The following is a 22998-nucleotide window of genomic DNA, read 5'->3' as shown; positions in this document are numbered from 1 at the left end:
ACCCCCAGTGGCCAGATTCAATTAGGAATTTTGGTGTGTGGATTCGTTGTTAGAGATATTTGTTCATCTGACTTGCAGTGTGTTCAGTATGAGGAGTATATTTTCCTCTGATATATATCATATGGTCTTAAGCTCATTTTCAAGTTTTACTGAAAAGGTCAATTATTTTACCAGTGACTTTGTTACAAGAGGTACATGAGCATCAGACCTTGATGTCAGTTTCAGAGTTCTTTTACCTTTAATTTTTTATTTTAAATTAAAATATTGCATTAGGTAAGATGTGTCAGATCTTGTTTATTTTTTTTGTAAACATTTCTTGTTTATAACCTTAACATCAAAAAAAGATAGATTTAATGATAACCTAAAGTGATAAAGTTTTTACTGTAAAATCTTATTCAAAAAAGAATGATACTTGATTTATCTCTGTTTATCAAATACTCTGCCCTCAAGTGAACAAGTAATATTTAAACATTTTATAATTCCCAACTTCTATTTCCTTCCAACTAAAAATGTATTTTGATGTTCAGTAGTTGTCGTTTGTTGATGTGGTTCATAAGTGTTTCTCGTTTCTTGTTTTTTATATAGATTAGACCGTTGGTTTTCCCGTTTGAATGGTTTTACACTAGTAATTTTTGGGGCCCTTTATAGCTTGCTGTTCAGTGTGAGCCAAAGCTGTGTGTTGAAGACCGTACTTTGACCTTTAATGGTTTACTTTAATAAATTTTGACTTGGATGGAGAGTTGTTTCATTGGCACTCATACCACATCTTCTTATATCTATTCACAAAACTTATTCCCTTTTACCTCTAGTCCTTGTCCTACAAGAACATTTTGACCTGATTCTTAGCTATAGGAATATCATGTATTTAAAGAAAATAATTTATAAAAATACTTTTTGCCATACCTGAAGACCTTGTTGTCTTTCAGCTACAAATTCCCTATCAAAGTTTCCAAAGACTTTTTTGGGGGGCAGTTGTACATCAATATTTGCAATTTTGAGCTCTGTATCCAATGCTACAAAATCACTGTAACGTTTCTGCAATGTCCAGCTGTTCTCAGGCTTTGGTCCATATTGAATTCTCACACTATATACCTAAAAAGTGAACAAACACAAGAACATAAAATTTTAAAGCTACACAATAGAAAAGAGAATGGAAACAGGGAATGTGTCAAAGAGACAACAACCCGACAAAAAGGGTGAAAACAGCCAAAGGCCACCAAGTTCTTGTATAGAAAAACAGAATTTATATAAGAAAGACATACACAGAGCTGTTGAAATCTATGTAGGGTTTGTTGAACCTTGTGGCTGATATGACATTTTTCTCAATTAAGTGCATTACAAAATACTTCAGATTTCCACTGGTCCTGATCAGACTTATCCGATAAGGTTTCGATAGGTCTGGCTTTTTTCAACAGCTCTGTATATATAAGTTAAAGTCAACAGGGTTCGTCACCTTCCTTATATTTTCCATACAAATGACTTTCATTTTAAAATAACAAAAGAAACTCAAGATATTATCAAGAAACCATTTTTTTCCAAAATTTTTAAGAATGACCTTGCACATTGTTTCAGGAACAGGGACAGAAGAAGGACAGACAAACGAACAAAGCCACAGCTATATGCTCCCAAAAATATTTTCAGGGGAGTCTTTAAATGGAAAAGAATATGGTCTGTCTGTGAAATAGAAGTTTCAACTTGTATAAGATAGGTACCATGGAAGTGTCTGAAAGTGCAATTTTTTTTTTTACAAATGTCTCATCTAGAACCACTTATACAATTTGACACAATTAAAAACTGGATATACCACTGACTTTAACTACTTTTACAAATTATAAACTTCTATTAGTTCATAACTGAGCTAAGTGAGTGTGGAGAAACTGATACAGCTCTACATATCAAAATAAGAAGATGTGGTATGATTACCAATGAAACAACTCTCCACCAGAGACCAAATGACTTAGAAGTTAACAACTATAGATCACTACAATTTTTCAATGGACAACAGAGATTCCATTGCTCCATGAGAAAACAGAATAGAGGATACAAAACCTACCCCTTACTCAAATAACAGGAGGCTTATGAGCGAAAAGAGGCACAAGAGGAAATGAGCTGGTGAAAATTAACAACTTAAGCTGGTTTGTGTCATGAGAGTTAAGCTTAATGTATATATATATTTTACATTCATTGCATTTTTTTTGACTTAGTTATGCAGCTTGTTAGCTTGCATTTAAGTATTGATAACAATCCTTAAATCAGATCAAATGGTCGAGTTACTGTTGTTGTTTAACGCCAATTTCATCAATACAGGCTATATCATGGTGGTTAGATTCTATTTATGGAAGAATCTGGTGTGCCGGGAGAAAACCACCAACCTTCAGCAGGAAAACTGACAATTATAGTCAGTTAAGATTGGAGTCGAAAGCAACTGCCACATGCAGGGTTAGAACTCACAACCTCAGTATTGACAGGTAAATGATGCAGTAGATGAACTACAAAGCTCACTCTGCCACTAAGACTCCCTGATCAAATGAACTATTTTGATTAGAATTATTTGGCAACCTATTTCCTATTAGAATTAAGAGTCCAAGACAGGTTTTTGTTTCACAATTGGACTGTCTAAAAGAGCTTTGGACTATGAATAAGCAAAAAGTTTTTATTTAAAGTTGGTTAATAAATAAACTGTTGACTGAGAGATACGTCTTGCCTGTCGGCAGAAAATTCAGAAAAAGACAATCTGATGGACAGCAACATTGCTAATTAAAACAGGGCCTCGATATGGTTGACAATCTGAGATGTGCTGCTGGTAAAGCAACTTTTTAGAAAATATCATTGATCTTTCACAAGAAGTTCCTCTCAAACTGACATTAGCAGAAAACTTATCTCTTGTGGAGAGTTGTCTCATTGGCAATCATACCACATCTTCTTTTCTATATTAACATTGAAAATTGCTATTCAAAGTCACTGGCTTGAAACAGTTGTCAAACCAATATGTTCTGATAGTCATTCAACTTTTGTATGACCAACTCAGAACTAAGAAACTGCAAGAATGCTTAAATGTTTGAAATGATTTACATTTTGTCATACCATAGCCTTTTGCAACCTAATATGCTGTATGGGTTTTGCTAATTGTTGAAGGCTGTGTGGTGACCTATTAGCATGATTAGTGCTTATATCCATTTTCTTTGGCTTTGATGGATATTTGTTTCATTGGCAATACCATAAATGTAAACATAAATATATTTAATTACCAATTAAGAGCACTGTGGCAATACAGATGATATGTTTAATAAGATAGAATGTAGGCATTCCAACAGCCTGATTTAATTTTAATCAACTTTCTTACAAATGTGCATGTGTTTGGTGTAAATTTTGGGAGTTTTCCTATGGTGCTAGCTAGCAAAAAGCATTATTCATATCTAATGCCCTATCATGTACTTATAATATTTTAAAGTATTCATGCAGCCTAAATTTAGGTAAAGGCAACCGAAATTAAAATCAGAATTCACATCAAAAACAAACTAGTATCAAAGGTTCACAGCATCACCTATAAATGCCATACTCTTTTTTTGTGTGTAAACATTGAATAATGATTTGTGGAGGGCAATAGTTTAAATTTTAATAACCTAAAATTGCAAAAGCCAGAGAAGAAGACCATGCATCCTTGGATTCTGAGACAAAGAATGAAACTAGATGTATTAAATTAATCATATTTACTATGAATGAATTCTGAAGTATGATTAATGAAACATGTGACAGTTATAAATATTCCTGTATTTACCTTAAGTTTACACTTATAAGGTGATTCAATTTGACCAAAATTATGATGCAGTTTACGATAAAGAGTCTATTCTTGTACTTGTTTAAATAGGGGGTGCAAATTATGTAGTCAATAAAAGCATATGTTCGACTTCTTAAACCTTTTTCTTCATAATTCAATTTAAAGTTAAATCTTCCTTAATCTTACATGTGTCTTATAATTGTCATTAGCATTTGCCAAAAAATAATTAATGCAGTTAATTGTCTGAACTTAAATATATTCTTTTGTCAGATGTGTCTACCTGTACAAGTAATGAAGGTTCAATAGCCTGATATGCCCAGAGCATCTAAACAGTTATCAGAAAAAACTTTGGATAATTAAACAATACCAATTTCAGGCAATTGATTCTAATTGCAAACAAAAATGGTGGCGGCTAGCAAAATGAAAACAAGTTTGACATGCAACTTGTTTCAATTTTTGTTTCAAGTTTTTTGTGCTTGTAGCTCATAGTTAATTGTGTTTTGGGCAACATGATTGTAGCTCATAGTTAAGTGTGTTTTGTGCAAAGTGTTTATATTAGGTGATATTTATTTTTCATTCATCATGAAATTGACATTTTATTTCCCCATTCATCAGTGCAGATACCTCTCTTTATGACCATAGCAAAGTTATTCCCATGGGGGGAATTATTTGGTGGTGGTGGAAGATTAGTCCTATAATATATGCCTTCGCATTATATTTTCGTTATTCAACTTATCATGCTGATAGTTTAATTTTTTACTTTTTAAATGCAGCACATTGTTTAAAAAAAACCAAAAAAATAGTAAACCGAAAATAATAAATAGCAAAATAAGTAAATACAAAATATCAGAAATAAACAGAAACAGAAAATAATGCCCCAGAGGTCATATAAATAGGACTAGCCGTAGATATAAGTTAATGATGTGGTGCACAATGATTAAAGTGGTCATGGGGATCCCTACATCATGCCACATCTCCTTGTTCTTATATTACACATTTATTATCAGTTTACATGCATATGATATGGAATACTATCTCTATTCTTTCATAATTAAATGAGTAAAGGTAAAACCAACCATATGATCTGCTGATTTTTGTGCAGCTTCAATTACACAAGTTAATACAACAGTGTCATCGATTGACAATTTCTGTGACAGTTTCTTTTCAAATACAGCCATTGACTCAAATTTTAACAACTGTCAACACACAAATATCGTATAACAGGATATAATTTAGTTGTTTACATGGTCAGTGGGAGTGGGTGGAAAATTTTCATAATAATTTATTTTCAATACCGGACATGATATTAAATATTTCCGGCGTCATAAAATTATCCTAGAAAGTTAAAAGTGTAAATGACATTGATAAGACAGATGATTTTTATTTACTCAATAACACTATCACATAAATTATAATCTATTTTAAGATCAAATAATCATTTTATTTTCATAAAGTAATAACTATTTTTATTCGGGATTAAAATCGCCCGAATACGATATCTGATTATACGATCTCTTACATCATTTTCACAAATGCGTTTGTGCTGAGGAGGAATTTGTATTAGAAATAAAGCATTATTGTAATACAGATCTAATTATTTTTTTGTAAACAAGGCTGAAATGTGACAATGAATTTGTAAGATTTTTTGCACAATATCTGATTAGAAATACAAATTTTACCATAACTTCCTCATTACTACAAGATTGGAAGTTACAGTGTATGATAAAGCTAAAATAATTAACCCAATATATCAGTTTTCATCATAGTATTGCCATAAAATTGTGTTTAGGTCAAGGTTGATCAGGATTGGTAAACAACATGTTTGAAGTGTTATTTGTATTATCTTTTATGAGATAAGAAATTAATTGTCTTAATTAATTGGATTTTTCAGCTTATTTGATTGCCTTTTTGTACTGACACTTCTACAACACAGAGATTGGTCACTTGTGATGTCGCATTAAAACCGAGATTTCATAGTAAAGTCATCTGCAATTAAAATTTAAATAGCGGTACAATGATTTCCAATGAACTCCTGAAAACTCAATATGAACCCAAGAACGGATAGATACATGTTATATGAGGCAGCTGTTACCTGTGAATTTGAAAAGTGACGAACTCAGCAAACCTTTTGAATACTTTACGATACATTTTGTACCTTGTTAACAGCAAATTTATATAAATAAACATTTATTGTAACAAAAATCCCAACATAATTTCTGTTGAAAAAGTAACTGAATTATGGAAACATATCTGATGTTGGTCCTATTGTTCGGAATTTTATATATGACATCATCATTGATCATTTTCGATGCAAACAAAGAAATGCTGATTTCAGGTATTGGTTTTTTCCTTGTTTCAGGGCTCACGCTAGCAGGCGACTAGGGCAAAAAAGTTGCTTTCATGTCAGTCACTTCTAAATAGTCGCTTGCAGTCCATTCGTCATCGGCAATTTCCCATTTTCATCAGGTCAATAAAACGGCAATTTTTCATTTATAAGTAAAGAAAATCAAAGACAGAAACGATTTATTTTTTTAGAAAAGCTATGAAAGTATTGACTTTACAGATTTATTGTATATTATTTCAAAGAAACAACTTGAATGAAGTATTTTCTTTCACTTCCGGTCGAGAGCGTATATCAAAACATTATGAATTTCTGAAAAATAAGTTTGTTTCTTCATTAGAACATGATTAAAATTGCCTTGAGTTAATGTTTCATCCGTTTATTGCATTAAAAGCGTCATATGCCTTTCCAAATTGCTTGTCAAACATCGTTTATTTTCGTTCGCCATTGAAATATTTGTACGAACCATGGATTGGAGGCGGGATTCATTGGAAGTGGACCAGCTATGACCGAAATCTGTATTCTTAGTATTTCTTACGATAATAACTACAGACTAACAGCTGACAGGAGAATAATGATCCCAAAAGTGAAAATTTTGCATTCCACGCGCTTAAAAAACTTTTGGTTAGATCTCCTTGCTAAATGTTTATATTTCCATGTAAATGCATTGTTTCAATTTATTGATTAAAGTTGCTTAACTTTGTCAAATTTATATATCTTTGTAATAAGAAACAAAGAATTTCATAAACATGATAAACAGAATAGTTTTTTGATTGGATTTTAATTGAAACATGATACTGTCTTTTCATTTTTGTGATAAAAAAGATCTTTTTAGTGCTAGATATGTAGTTAGAAGTTTCTGACAAGTGGAAAAAATATAATTGAGTAACTATAAATGATTATTTAAGAAATAAACTGAAACAACTGTTACTTTAATTGTATTCTCAGGTATGAACAATATAAAAAAGAATTAAATATATAGGATACATATGGCTCTTTATATTATGGTAAAAACAAAACATTGTAGCGCCGCAAGCGAACGAGCACTTCTCTTTCAAGTCTCACCACTTCTCCCTATCAGTTTCAAAAAGAGAAGTCACTTCTCACTGTATTTCTGAAGTAGTGTGAGCCCTGCTCGTTTTAAAGTATAGTTTAATTAAAAAATATATAATGATTTATACCTAAAAACAAAGATTAAGCAAAGTCAGCTTATTACTGATCTTTGTACAGATACAAAAATCTGCCTGATTGATCTGAGGTGAGTTTCCCCTTGGAACTCATTTTGTCTGCTTTAAAATTGTATGATGAATAATTTAAGCTCTAAACTCATTTTGTTTTGTACACAAACAGAATAAATTCAAAATGTTCGTCCTCATTAATTTTTTTGGTATTCAGTTACACAAATTTGTGGGAAATTGTATGACTTACAACATGGCAGTGTCCGTCAACAGAACAGGAACAGGGCACGTAATGCTCAAGCTCAACTGTCAGAAATAAGTTACAAATAAAAAGTAAAAAAAACGTTTTGAGTTCATTAGTATATTGATTTTCTTACTGTTATTGGGGACTTCGTCCGCATATTACCTTAAAACTTTACTGTATATGGAGTAATGCTGCTATTATATAAAATAATCAAGTCTATAATTTTGAGATATATTTCATTTTTATACGACCACAAAAAATTTTTGCGGTCGTATATTGGTATGACGTTGGCGTCGTTGTCCGAAGACACATTTGTTTTCGCACTCTAACTTTAGTTTAAGTGAATGGATCTCTTTGAAATTTTACCATAAGGTTAAATACCACGAAAGGAAGGTTGGGATTGATTTTGGGGGTTATGGTACCAACAGTTAAGGAATTAAGGGCCAAAAATAAGCATTTTCTAGTTTCCAGACAATAACTGTGGAACGGTGTATGGATCTCTCTGAAATTATACTACAAGTTTCCATACCACAAAGGGATGGTCAGGATTTGCTTTGGGGGGTTATGGCTCAAACCGTTTAGGAATTAGGGGCAAAAAAGGGGGAAAAACAAGGTTGTCCTGGTTAATGGACAAATACTTTAGTACAAAACATAATTTAAAGCAGTGTAAGGGAGATAAATCAAATACATCATTGAAACTACCTCCCTTACACTGCTTTTAAATTATGTATAAAGTAATGGTTAATGAACAATTAAGATAATTTAAAACAGTGTAAGGGAGGTAATCCAAATACAACGTTTTGGTTACTTCCCTTACACTGCTTTTAAATTATGTTTAAAGAAGTGCATATTTATAAAGGAAGACCAGTAAAAATATCTGCAAATGTTGCATCTTTTTTTTTTACAAAAAAATCCATATGAAATATTTGACACTATATTTTAAATTCTATTATAAAATAGATTAAGTTAGCACTATGGTAAATTTAAATGGGTAATTATGGTTGCAAACTCCATTGGAAATTTGAATTGAGATTATGACCATATCTTGAGGGAAAGAATTTTTTGGGGGGAAAAAGGGGGGGGGGGGGGTAAAAAGAAATTGTGGGGGGTCAATTTTTTTCTCATTTCAGATTTCAGAAATTAAAAAGAATTATTCTTCAAATTTTATTTTTTTTTCAAATTTCAAATATTGAAAAATTTCAAGAAGAAATCTTTAATTGCACAGTATGGTGCATTAGATTTGTAAAATCTTTGACCACATTTATTTATTTGTTATGCCGAATCTAACCGTGTATTTAGATTTTTAATATTGGGTCTAGTTTTTAAATTGGTCTACATTAAGGTCCAAAGGGTCCAAAATTAAACTTTGTTTGATTTTAACAAAAATTGAATATATGGGTTTCTTTGATATGCTGAATCTAAACATGTATTTAGATTTTTGATTTTTGGCCCAGTTTTCAAGTTGGTCCAAATTGGGGTCCAAAATTAAACTTTGTTTGATTTCAACAAAAATTGAATATATGGGGTTCTTTGATATGCTGAATCTAACCATGTATTTAGATTTTTTATTTGTGGACCCCGCTATCAAATTGGTTCATACTGAGGTCAAAAGGGTCCAAAATTAAACTTCGTTTGATTTCATGAAAAATTGAATTATTCGGGTTCTTTGATATGCCAAATCTAACTGTGTATTTAGATTTTTAATTTTGGGTCGTGTTTTTTTTTAAATTGGTCTACATTAAGGTCCAAAGGGTCCAAAATTAAACTAAGTTTGATTTTTTAACAAAAATTGAATATATGGGGTTCTTTGATATGCTGAATCTAAACATGTGTTTAGATTTTTTATTATGGGCCCAGTTTTCAAGTTTGTCCAAGTTGGGGTCCAAAATTAAACTTTGTTTGATTTCAACAAAAATTGAATATGTGGGGTTCTTTGATATGCTGAATCTAAACATGTATTAGATTTTAGATTTTTGGCCCAGTTTTCAAGTTGGTCCAAATTGGGGTCCAAAATTAAACTTTGTTTGATTTCAAAAAAAATTTAATATATGGGGTTCTTTGATATGCCAAATCTAACCGTGTTTTTAGATTTTTAATTTTGGGTCCCGTTTTTTTAAATTGGTCTACATTAAGGTCCAAAGGGTCAAAAATTAAACTTAGTTTGATTTTAACAAAAATTGAATTATTGAGGTTCTTTGATATGCTGAATCTTAACATGTTTAGATTTTTGATTATGGGCCCAGTTTTCAAGTTGGTCCAAGTTGGGGTCCAAAATTAAACTTTTTTTTATTTCAACAAAAATTGAATATATGGGGTTCTTTGATATGCTGAATCTAACCATGTATTTTTTAGATTTTTTATTTGTGTGCCCCGCTATCAAATTGGTTCATATTGAGGTCAAAAGGGTCCAAAATTAAACTTTGTTTGATTTCATCAAAAATTGAATTATTGGGGTTCTTTGATATTCCAAATCTAACTGTGTATTTAGATTTTTAATTTTGGGTCCCGTTTTTATACGACCGCAAAAAAATTTTTGTGGTCGTATATTGGTATGACGTTGGCGTCGTCGTCGTCGTCGTCGTCGTCGTCGTCGTCTGGCGTCGTCCGGCGTCGTCCGAAGACACATTGGTTTTCGCACTCTAACTTTAGTTTAAGTGAATGGATCTCTATGAAATTTCACCACAAGGTTTAATACCACAAAAGGAAGGTTGGGATTGATTTTGGGGGTTATGGTACCAACAGTAAAGGAATTAGGGGCCATAAATAAGCATTTTTGTAACTTCCAGACATAACTTGTGTGCTTATGTATGGATCTCTCTGACATTGTACCACAAGGTTCCATATCACAAAAGGAATGCTGGGATTGATTTTGGGGGTAATTGCCTCAAAATTTTAGGAATTAGGGGCCAAAAAAGGGGCAAAAAACAAGCATTTTTCTAGTTTCAGGACAATAACTTGTGTGTAAGTGTATGGATCTTTCTGAAATTGTACTACAAGGTTCCATATCACAAATGGAAAGCTGGGTTTGAGTTTGGGGGTAATTGCCTAAACGTTTAGGAATTTGGGGCCAAAAAGGGGCCAAAAAAACACATTTTTCTAGTTTCCAGACAATAACTTGTGTTCAAGTGTATGGATCTCTCTGAAATTGTACTGCAAGGTACCAGACCACAAAGGGAAGGCTGGGATTGAGTTTGGGGGGTGATGAATCATAAGGGGGTTCAAAAAATTTGGGGGGGGGGATTTTTTTTTTTTTCCTTTTTTTTCTTTTTTTCCTTTTTTTTTTCTTTTAAAATTTTCCATTTTAAGTTGGTTATTTCTGATTTATATTTAAAAGCAAGTAATAATGATATGGTAGGAGATACACACCAAACAGGATGTGTTAATTATTATATAATAAGAATGGTGCAATAGCAAGAAATTTTCAGTTGCACAGTATTGCACAATAGCAAGAAATCTTCAATTGCATTGTATTGCGCAATAGCAAGAAATCTTCAATTGCACAGTATTGCGCAATAGCAAGAAATATCCAATAGCACAATATTGCGCAATAGCAAGAAATTGTCAATTGTACTGTATTGCGCAATAGCAAGAAATATTTGATTGCACAATATTGTGCAAAAGAAGATACTTCATATAAATTGCTTATTTCTTGACCAATTTCAATGGGGTTTTATTCTTGAATTCTTGGGGTTCTTTAATATGCTGAATCTAACAGTGTATTTAGTTTTTGGATTTTGGGCCTCGTTTTTAAATTGGTCCACATTGAGGTCCAAAGGGTCCAAAATTAAACTTTGTTTGATTTCATCAAAAATTGAATTATTGGGGTTCTTTGATATGCCGAATCTAACCGTGTATTTAGATTCTTAATTTTTGGTTCCGTTTTCAAATTGGTCTACATTAAGGTCCAAAGGGTCCAAAATTAAACTTAGTTTGATTTTAACAAAAATTGAATTCTTAGGGTTCTTTGATATGCTGAATCTAAACATGTATTTAGATTTTTGATTATGGGCCCAGTTTTCAAGTTGGTCCAAATCGGGGTCCAAAATTAAACTTTGTTTGATTTCAACAAAAATTGAATATATGGGGTTCTTTGATATGCTGAATCTAACCATGTATTTAGATTTTTGATTGTTGGTTCCGTTTTCAAATTGGTCTACATTAAGGTCCAAAGGGTCCAAAATTAAACTTAGTTTGATTTTAACAAAAATTGAATTCTTAGGGTTCTTTGATATGCTGAATCTAAACATGTATTTAGATTTTTGATTATGGGCCCAGTTTTCAAGTTTGTCCAAATCGGGGTCCAAAATTAAACTTTGTTTGATTTCAACATAAATTGAATATATGGGGTTCTTTGATATGCTGAATCTAACCATGTATTTAGATTTTTGATTTTTGGGCCCCGTTATCAACTTTGTCCACATTGAGGTCAAAGGGTTCAAAATTAAAATTTGTCTGATTTCATCAAAAATTGAATTCTTGGGGTTCTTTGATATGCGGAATCTAACCATGTATTTAGATTTTGGATATTGGACCATAATAGGTGGATGTCCAATTTAAAATTTTTAAGTTCTTAGACCACATTCATTCTGTGTCAGAAACCTATGCTGTGTCAAATATTTAATCACAATCCAAATGCAAAGCTGTATCAAGCTTGAATGTTGTGTCCATACTTGCCCCAACTGTTCAGGGTTCGACCTCTGCGGTCGTATCAAGCTGCGCCCTGCGGAGCATTTTATTTAAATTGGTCTACATTAAGGTCCCAAGGGTCCAAAATTAAACTTAGTTTGATTTTAACAAAAATTGAATTCTTGGGGTTCTTTGATATGCTGAATCTAAACATGTGTTTAGATTTTTGATTATGGGCCCAGTTTTCAAGTTTGTCCAAGTTGGGGTCAAAAATTAAACTTTGTTTGATTTCAACAAAAATTGAATATATGGGTTTCTTTGATATGCTGAATTTAACCATGTATTTTGATTTTGGACATTGGACCATAATAGGTAAATTAAAAAAATTCAAGTTCTTAGACCACATTCTTTCTGTGTCAGAAACCTATGCTGTGTCAAATATTTAATCACAATCCAAATTCAGAGCTGTATCAAGCTTGAATGTTGTGTCCATACTTGCCCCAACTGTTCAGGGTTCGACCTCGGCAGTCGTATCAAGCTGCGCCCAGCGAAGCATTTTATTATTCAATAAAAGTACAATTTAACTTCATGAATTCTATTTGTGCATCTTTTATATTAGTTCCCATCTGGACTCTGTCAGGAGAAATTATTCAAACCTGATTGGGACTGTGTAAGGTATGCCTGCACCTTGTGCAGGGTACCTTTGTAGTAAATTTCCCTAATCAAAATAACTTTATTGTGTAAAATTTATGACATATAGATAATAATTACCTGTAATTACCTTTTGAATAATCATGTCTGCCATATTGTTATACAAGGAACTTGCATACAAGACATACAAATCAAATTCCTGAAGTTAAATTGTACTTCCATTGAGTAAAAGTGACAATTATCTACAAGTTGAAGTCATAATTATCAATAAAAGCAGTATTACATATACACCATATAAAATTGAGTTTTTGGTTAATATCTATCTGTTCTCAGGTTCATATTGAGACTTTAGAAGTTCTCGGGAAATCGTTGTACATGTACCCATAAAATGGTATACAAGTAGTTTCTTATGCATAGCTAGATGCTTCAGTTTCATATTTATGCATAGCAGACGACAAAGGATTATTGAAACTGCTTTTATCTTAACATTGCCAGGTATAATTACTAAACACCGTATTAAAATAAGGCAAAAAAAAGAACAATGTGTTAACTGTACTTCGACCAACCCTCATTTTTGAGGGACGACTCTAACATTTTAAACATTGATAAGTTGGCAAATTTTATTTTCAGTGATGTTCTTTTTGTTCAAGTCAGCTGAATATTGGAAATTGTAAACAAGTATTGTGTTAAACAGAGAAAAAACATATCTGACTGACAAAAGCAATTTCCCAAAAGATAGGCTAAAAAAAAATAAAGAAAAGAGAATAATGGGGTGCTAATTAAAATATAAAAAATGAAGAATAATTGGCAAAATTTATAAAGAATAGAAAAAAATGGCTTAAAGATTAAAGAATACAGAATTGAAGAACCCGTCCCCACCCTCCCATGTACATGTAATGTTTTAACTTACCCGGTAATTTAAGGGGTTTCTTAATATTAGTCAAAAAACAAATAAAACCAAATAATAATTTCATCAAATCCTAATTACACAAGTGACTTTTCCTTAAAAGAGCTCAAAGTTTAAATTTTTCATAGCTATAAAAATACTTATAAAACAACACTTATAAAACATTAAATTTTAGATTTCTAATATTTATTTATTGTATTTTCAGGTCTCTGAACTTATGTACTGCATTGTGCAAATGGTTTTTATTATGGATATTTCTACAAAAGTCATCATCAGTTGCAGGTGAAAGAGGTACGTTAATTTTAAGAAGATTTATATTTTTAACATTCATGGCAGTAAGAGGGAGGAACAGGGTTCCTTGTAACTCACATACATTGTATATATAGAGACCTTGACTCACAATATTCACATTTTAGTTTCTTACAACCATCATGATGATGATAACAGAACCCAACTTAAGAAAAATGTCCTTTTAACCCACAAACTGACTTGCTACTAGGCATGCATGTTGTGTCTGAAATTGTGCAATAAAAATATCTTGATGAAGAAGTCTTTGTGTATAGTATATGTTATATATGTTTATTGTAAAAAAAAACATTTGATATAAAAAAAACCAACTCCACTAACCACCACCAACAGACTTGTGAAATAAAGCAAAAGTACAAAAACAGTTAACAACAACGCTCTACAATGAAGTACATTTTATTCTATATAAATAACTTTCTGAAAAATGAAACGAAAATACTATCAATGGCAGTTGTAAAACATGAAGTAGTAAAATAAATATTACAATACATTTATATTTTGAATTTCAATTTGCAACTGATTATTCTGAGCTGTGCATGTTTATTTTTGTATTTTAATGGACAACACCAGAGGGTGTGTCACAAATAAGGTTGGAATGTCTGTAGGTAAGGTCAATGTCACAAAATTCGCTGTATTGAAGACCCATTGGTGGCCTTCAGATGTTTTCTGCTCTTTGGTCGGGTTGTTGTCTCTTTGACACATTCCCCATTTCCATTCTCAATTTTATTTAGTCAACTTTTCATCCCCATAAGGCCCATACATTCAAACTTATAAGTCTTGTTTAACTCATAATTTTTAAATGCCTTGAAGGTTATTAATAATACGTGGTATTATTATTGCCCAATACTGTTATTGTAAAACTTGCCTTCTGAATTTATATGTTTTGTTTTCTTTATTTCAGTTTGGATGGATGATGAAACCATGTGTAAGAAGAAAACTGCCATATTTGTATATGACGGAAATCCTTTCTTCATTCAGGCAAAAGAAGGAAATAAAGACAATCCACCGAAGATTTATGATTGTGAATTAATTGTTGGTCCATTTGATGAAAACAGATCGTTAATTGTTACATTTATTTCATTTTATATCAAGACATGTGCTGTTACAGTCACCATTTCGGAAGGGATATCATCAACAATGATGCAAGAAAAATCTTTAGTAAGTTGATATATTATTTAAAAAGTACATTTTATTGCCAATTTTTAGAACTCTTAACTTAAGTGTTGACAGGCTAGTGATACAGTAGTCGATCTACTTAGACCATTCGGCCATGGACACCAAGGCACCCTATTTTGTTATTACATGTATGTATACATGTTGTTTATATTATAGAATAACATGTACATGTAGCAATTATGTGTATGGTTATCAAAAAAATTTTTAATGTTTGTTCACGAGAAGACTTTCATTATTCAGTTGGAACAGTTGCATGTTCTTAGCATTACACACTAGGCTTTGAAAATTATTTTTTCCTGTTTTATCAGTTACATAGACTTCAGGGTTCTCAGTCATAAAACTTTACTTAGTACTCGGAGTACAAAATTTGTGCTCGAAACACCAAATCCAGTATTTTGATTAGTTGAATCCTGATTCTGAGTACGATAATCTCACTCGAAATTTAAAAAACTTAAAAATTTAAATACAATTAGGACTGTGGATTCATTATTATTCATCGGTACCAATTTTTGTGGATTAGGAAAAAATAGTATTTTTCCTTGATTTTTTATTTAGTGGTTTTGCCAAAGTCTGCAACCCCACCATAGTATAATTGGTCTTCGTTGAACATTAAAATTTATGGTTCATGTTAACCAATGAAATCCTTGAATATTGGTATCCCACAAATAGTAATGAATCCACAGTATTAGAAAAACTCTATATCATGTAAGATATTGAATGTAATAATTATCAAGGAATGTTTTTTTCTTCTTCAGAAAACACTTGATTGTAATACTAAAGGCAAAGCAAAGGACCAATCTTTTAGGCTTTCCAAAGAGAATACCTATTTGAGATTTTATTTAAAGACTGATAATCCAGCTGATCTCAATTATAATTTCATATTAAATATAACTTCAGGTAAGTTAAAAAAAATGGGCTGATGATAAAATTTTTAAGACAAAAGATATTGAAAAATAATCTTAGTTTTGAGCAAGGCTTCCAAAACGGTCATATATTCCGGACAATTGTATAATGTTCGGTAAAAGTCCTGCTGGGCAAAGCATGAAACGGTCATCTACTTTTTAGTTGTCAAGGCTTTCTTAAGAGACGGTCATTTTAGCATAATTCACGATCTTTTTGACCCAACCTTTTGCCTTTAACAGCCACACATTTCCGGTCTTTTGAGACCCTTTGTCTATCAATTGGTCCCAGATTTTATACAGGAACTTCAAGGATAATTTTTTGGTATTTTTTTCTGTTTTGAAAAATGTAAACATAAAACTTGATATTGTGAAGATGATTTGATAAAAAATATTAAATTGCAATTTAAAAGATTTTTTTTTGCATATTTAGTAACTTTAATACTGCAATAGTTTATATCACGGTTTTTTGTTAATTCACCAGGATACCTCAATGGAAGACTAAAATATTGATTGAAATTAAAACACAAAACTCTTCCAATCTTTCCACCAGTGATATTGATTACTATGATCACATGGTTGGTGCCAATTTTAATTGATTTCACAACATTCAATTATAGATTAATTAATTGTTTGTTAAGAGACTACTAATTAATATTGTTGCTTAAGTATTTCATGGGATCATTATTTCATGTACACTTAACCCGCTTTCCCTTCTTTTCATATTCTTGTCTTTGCTAACTATCAGATTATTTTATATGCCCTTAAACTGTAAACGTAAATTACTTTTTCCATGTTATTTTATTCTGAAATCATTATTGCTATGAATTATTCTTTGTTTTTTAAATAGAAAACCCTACATTAAAGATACCAAGGGGACATTCAAAACTCATAATTCAAGAAAAAACTGGCAATGCCATGGCAATAATGAAAGACATCGAAAAAGAAAAAAAAGTTTCACAAAACTAACAACTGACTAACATGAACCCTACAAAAAACTGCTGAATACATTATTTTATACAATGAAGTCTAATTCAGTTTAAGTCATATAAATGTAATAAAACGAAACAAAAAATAACTTGATATATGTAAGATGGTAACTACCTGTAGAAATAATATAACAAAGAAATGAGACGTTTTGAAAATTAATATAATACTGTGGGATTCATTTATTTTTCGTCAGTACCAGTTTCGTGGACTGAGGAACAATTGTATTTTTGTGTATATTTAACATGATATTTAATCATGGTTTTTTCAAAGCTTGCCATTACCCACCAAATCCAAGAGAAATAGTATCTATGGAATAATAATTAATACACAGTAAGATGTTAATTTTATATTTTCAGTGCCGGTGAAACCAGAAGATGGCAGTCAATTATCAGTAGGTGTAAAGATTGGCATAGCTATAATAAGTGTAGTAGCTTTTATACTTATTGTGTACTTTGTATTCAAAATTGTAAAACTGAGAATGTCAATAAAGGAGGATTTAGATGTCTCACCATCTGCCACAAATCTGTATAACCTACCTGGAAGTAACGCATCTAATGTTAATTCTTACGTACCTGTTCCAGCGAAAGAACCAGCTGCAAGACAAATAAGGCAACCAGGTGAGGAAACACGTTTGTTTGTAGGAGCAATGATTCATTATGTACTGGTAATACACTCTATGATCATTATGGGAATATATTGACCATGATAGGTTACTAAACAATAAAAAAATTATTAAAGAAGCAAAAACTAATGGTAACTATATTTGATAAAATAAAAAAAAAATTATTATGGTTGAAAGTGTAGAAAACAGGTTAGAAATTTTAAAATATGGAATATAATTTGTCCGGCAAAAAATTGGATAAAAGTCTTACTGATATGCCTGTAAAAGAAAATTTACATCTAGTTACACTGAATGCATAAAAGTCCAAATGAATGGAAGAACACATTATACCATGAACTCAAAAGAGGAGATCTAGAGGACCTCAGTGGCCAAGTGGTCTAAGAAGTTTATCTACTGCATCATTAGGCTGTCAACACTGAGGTTGTGAGTTTGAACCCCGCATGTGGCAGGTTCGTTGGACCCAATCTTAAATGACTAGGATTTCCAGTTTTCTTGCTAAAGGTTGGTGATTCCATCTAGGCACTCTGGTTTCCTCCTCAGCAAATAGTACTGAAAGTGGTGAAAACACCAAAAATCAATCAATCAATCAAGAGAGGGGAAATAAATACTAAAATTTAATTGTAGATACTTATCTTCTCTGTCTTCACTCCTGGTTATTTACTGTTTACATATAAATGCAAATCAATTTTTTAGAAAGATCTCAAAAACAAAAAAGTACCAATGAGATTTGATTTGTTTAACTTCAACAACACTACAGGCACAGTAGTAGAATACTTAGAATTGATTTTACTTTCATGTAAAAAAGTAAGAAGGAACCATAGACAATTAAATTAAAAGCCATAAGTTGAAGAAGAACAGACAAAACCATGGACAAATAAAAAAAGATGAAAAGACAATATTTACTTAACAGAACACAGAAAATTAAAGATTGATCAGTACAAAGATCTTGTATACAGAAATGTGTAACTGTGAATAGAAAAGTTCTTGCAATAGGAGGAATAACTAGAAGAAATCAGTAAAAACTGAAAGAACAGGTGGGGAACTCTGGTTCTCTGGAAGGGTAAGCTGGTCCTGTTTCAATGGTGGCACATTTCATGTTGCTAATGACAAGGGGAAAATATCCAATTATAGATCAGTTTGGTGATCAGACATAATGAATAAATGAAGATTGGGTAATAGCTGTGACAAATAAAATATATTCATGTTCCTCTGTGACACTGATGCTATATATCTGTCAACTAAGTCCTAATGGTGTCCATAAAATTTATGAAGAGATTACTTAATTTTTACATTTCAGATCCAGAGATCTATTATGAATTCAGTCCATCACAGACTCAGGTGACAGAGAATGGATCAACAGACCCAAAGACTCCAGAGATCTCACCACCATCTTACGAGGAAGCATTAGAAAACTCTGTGCCACTTACTGAAACAGATCGTCTTAATGCAGAATATGTAAATTATAGTACAGAAAACTCATAATGTATACATGTGTAATTATCATGATTTTTAATGATGATCCATATTAGAACAAATACTGTTAAAAAAAATAGCTATAAGTAGATCTTGCCACAATTCATTGTTAATAATTAGTATAATAAGAATTTTAATGTTGGGTCCGCTTTGAGTTGGCATAATATTTAATGGAATTAAAGATATATATTTATATTGATAAAACCAATGATGAATAGAGTTGTTTGAAAAAAAGACAAGTTGATTTCTATTTCAAAATATTGGTGTATGTTTGAAATACTGACCATCTAAGAAAGAGGGAAATTATTGGTATAACTTTAGGAGGGCAGACTGCCTTCTTAAGGAATTCATGGAGAATATCCCAATGTGTGGTGCTGACCTGACACTTGAAATCCTCAATTATGTGAAGGACAAAATACATTGCTATTCATATACATGTAATATCATTCAAAATTATAAAGAATATGATTAAAAACATGTACGACTTGTATAAAAGATGCATTAGGTCCTCTTGTACATAAAATCTCCCATACAGATTTTAATAAGTTAGCAAGTATCTTAATGAATTGATTGATTTTTGTTTGCTTTATGCCATATTAAGCCCAAGTATGATAATGGATTATAATATTCATGTATAGGATGGAAGTTATAATAAATAGGCTCTGCTTTATATGGCCTTATGTAAATGCAGTTAGTGTGACCATACTAAAGATGAAAATTAAAAGACAGTTATTAAGACACATTATGCATTTTAAAGGCTCTGAAAGACAAGTACATTTGTATATTAAACAGTCATAACTAAGCAAGCTACAATCATACGCTACGAATATCTTTAAAAGAAAATAGTGCAAAATGTATCAAATTATACTGGTTTTGCTTTTTTTGTGTTGTCTGTAAGCTGTATTTGAAATGTTGTACATAGCTAAAACAAAAATAAAAACCAATTCTCTCTGGAGGTTTATCTCAGGTCTTAATTTTGTTTACCATAGTCATGTGTAAATCAGTAATTCTTTAACCAATACATTATTAGCCTGTGGTGCTTAACTGTCATTAGTTATTACAAAACATTAATCGTATGTCTTTATATAACTTTTCATACATTAAATATTAATTCAAACAATAAAAACATGCAGAAAAAAATAGAATATTGTACATTACTTTATTTGTTGTCAACATAATTAAAAAATAAGAATTCAAATTTCAATATTCCGTTTTTTATTTCCATCTCTAGGCCCAAAGGACTGAGCTCAGTTACTTCCACCACTTGAAATCAAATATCTGCAAATTTAAAATTAAAATATAATGGTGTAATGGTCATTTTGATTTTTCTTAAGCTTCTTAACCCTAGCTTGATTAGATAAACAAATATTTGTGGTTGACAATTTCTATACAGTATCAAAGTCTGGATACTAAAATGCATATAAATAAGTCATATGTTAGTTAACTTACTGAATTGTCTCTAATGATCCCACTTACCATTATTAGAAAAAGACTTAGTCAATGGATTTAACCCTTTTCTGCATATACATTTAATATTCATACATTTCATCATGAATCTATATGGCTGGATGGAGCTGTACCATACAAATAATTGTGCACTGCATGTTGAATATATACGCTTGCACATAAATCATATATTCATTCCATCCATTAGTTATTGATTTGACAGCATATTATGTTGTAACCATTACTTATGTAATACTTTGTTGAACAGATATGAATGAGTAATCTGTAATCAGTGAGATATAAAAAAAATATGCAGACCTATAGTGTCAATTTCATTATCTGTTGAAAATAATTTAGAGAGTGTTTTTGTTACAATTAACAAAATTAATATGAGGTTGTATTTTCTTATATTACTGTGGATTCATTTTTATTCGTGGTATACCAATTTTCGTGGGTTTCGTGGGTCACAGCGAACCACGAATTTAAGAATTCAACGAAGAATAATCCCGAGAAATGTGTATGGAGTCGGATGTTTATTTCCAGTTATGTTATGCAGTTCTAGTATAGTGTTGACTAACGATAAACATTGTAACATAACACGTGTTTTTCTTGAAAGAAGATACAAGTATTTTGATTAAATCAATAATAAATATATCGAATATCAGTGACAATTTACTTTTTAAAATTGATTTAAACTGTTCATGGAAAATAAATGCAAGTTGTTAATTACCGTGTCATAGTTTGGTTTACTGGTGATTAAAAATCAATAGGATTAACGGTGCGGGGATATTGCCCGTAGGTAATATTATTTATGACAGGAACATTTATTTTCACACCTTTTACTTATACTTATATATTATATCATGATTAGGGAAATGAGCTTTCGATCATAGAGTTTTAAATGCCTTATAAAATTCCGACAAGAATTTATAAATTGTAAAACAAACAAATAATTAGTTGTCTCTGTCCATTATTGTAATAGAAGTTTTCAATGAACACTTTAACCTAGAATGACCAAGCGAGGATTTTGACAATTCAAAACCTTTTCAATGAATTCTTTCTTTTTTGTTTGTTTTATTATTGATCAAACCAAGGAGGGTATATGATCTCCTAAATTAAAAAGAAATCCACGAATTACGTATCGGATTTTTTTTTTTTTTTTGTTATCAGCGATCCACCAATTTACGTATACCACGAAACGTCTTTTTTTCTCTATCCACGAAAATTGATACCCACGAAAATAAATGAATCCACAGTATGTGAGCATGTAAGCTTCAACTATGATCTTTTTGAAAGAGGAAATGTTTTTGGTTTTTTTTTGTTGTTGTAGGATTGTGTTTCTAAAGTTATGAGATGTGTTTCTATGCTTTTTTATATTGTGAACAAGTACTTAGTGAAAGTATAGTTTATAATTTTTTCACATTTATATACTTAAATACTTTTACATGTCTCCCCTTATAATGTCCTGTAAACCAATGTTGTTAAACAAAGAAAGCTAAATTCTGTTCATTACTATTTTGGTGTAAGATTTTGGCTATTAATTGGTTGTCTAATCCAAGAGGACACATACTGTAAATTCAGAATTTTTTGTGATATTTTGATTATTGCTACATGATAGTATTTGTAAGTATTTACAAATACAAATACTTAAAAATGTTAATTGCCTTAATTGTAGGCAGCATTTCCTTATATGGCAATAATTAATCTCGTTTTTGTGTTCATTGTTCAACAATAACAATCATAAATGCAATAAAAGAAGTTCTGAATTTACAGTTCTATGTCTAGATGGGCATTTTAACCAATTTGAATATAATGACCTTTTCAACATTTCTGCAATGAATCTGAACTGTAATTTTGTGTATGGACAATCTCCTTCAGTTCCATCTAGTTCAATAATGCATTTAATATTATTTTCATCATCTGTCTCCTAAATCTACCAATCCATTAAAACCAAACATGCCAGATTAATAAAAGTCTAAATGTATTCAACTTATATAGAGAAATTTTTTTCTTCTTCTTGAATGCATAACACTACTGCATTAATTGTTTTTTTCTGTTGTTAAAATAGTGCACAATGTAATATAGATATGAACGATTGTCATCCTACGATTTTTTTCTGCATATTGAATTAAACATCAATGCAAATCATAGATACCTGTACTTGTTTTTATTACATTGTATGAAATTCTACTAGTCACACATATCCTGTTTGGAAATGTGTGTTTTTGTGCCATAGACATCTAGTTTTACAAACCAATTTTTGTTTTTTTAGGTCTATTTTCTAACACTTTTTGTTTTGGCATTATTATCAGTGTAGAATTGTTGTACCTAGAATGGAAAGTTTTTCTTTTTTTGTTTCTT

At 31.1% G+C, this 22998-nt stretch overlaps 2 protein-coding genes across 2 annotated transcripts in view; one reads left to right on the top strand and one right to left on the bottom strand.

The window, feature by feature from the left end:
• LOC127704997 (PX domain-containing protein kinase-like protein) overlaps window positions 1-5035 on the bottom strand; it is a 32407-nt gene extending 27372 nt beyond the window's left edge. Inside the window, 2 exon segments of the mRNA XM_052209247.1 lie at window positions 904-1092; window positions 4855-5035. Of these exon segments, the coding sequence (XP_052065207.1) occupies window positions 904-1092; window positions 4855-4956 (291 nt within the window). The 5' untranslated portion in view covers window positions 4957-5035.
• A 332-nt stretch (window positions 5036-5367) lies between these two features.
• On the top strand, window positions 5368-21044 carry LOC127705214 (uncharacterized). The gene is made up of 6 exons (XM_052209533.1): window positions 5368-5413; window positions 13931-14016; window positions 14933-15189; window positions 15963-16104; window positions 17453-17713; window positions 19016-21044. The coding sequence occupies exons 1-6, from the start codon at window positions 5406-5408 to the stop codon at window positions 19198-19200; spliced, it is 939 nt and encodes a 312-aa protein (XP_052065493.1). The 5' UTR covers window positions 5368-5405; the 3' UTR covers window positions 19201-21044.
• Window positions 21045-22998: the final 1954 nt, after the last annotated feature.

The sequence above is a fragment of the Mytilus californianus genome, unplaced genomic scaffold (genome assembly GCF_021869535.1).
Source record: "Mytilus californianus isolate M0D057914Y unplaced genomic scaffold, xbMytCali1.0.p SCAF_1, whole genome shotgun sequence".
NCBI classification, from domain to species: domain Eukaryota; kingdom Metazoa; phylum Mollusca; class Bivalvia; order Mytilida; family Mytilidae; genus Mytilus; species Mytilus californianus.
This window is presented reverse-complemented; position numbering and strand designations above follow the sequence as displayed.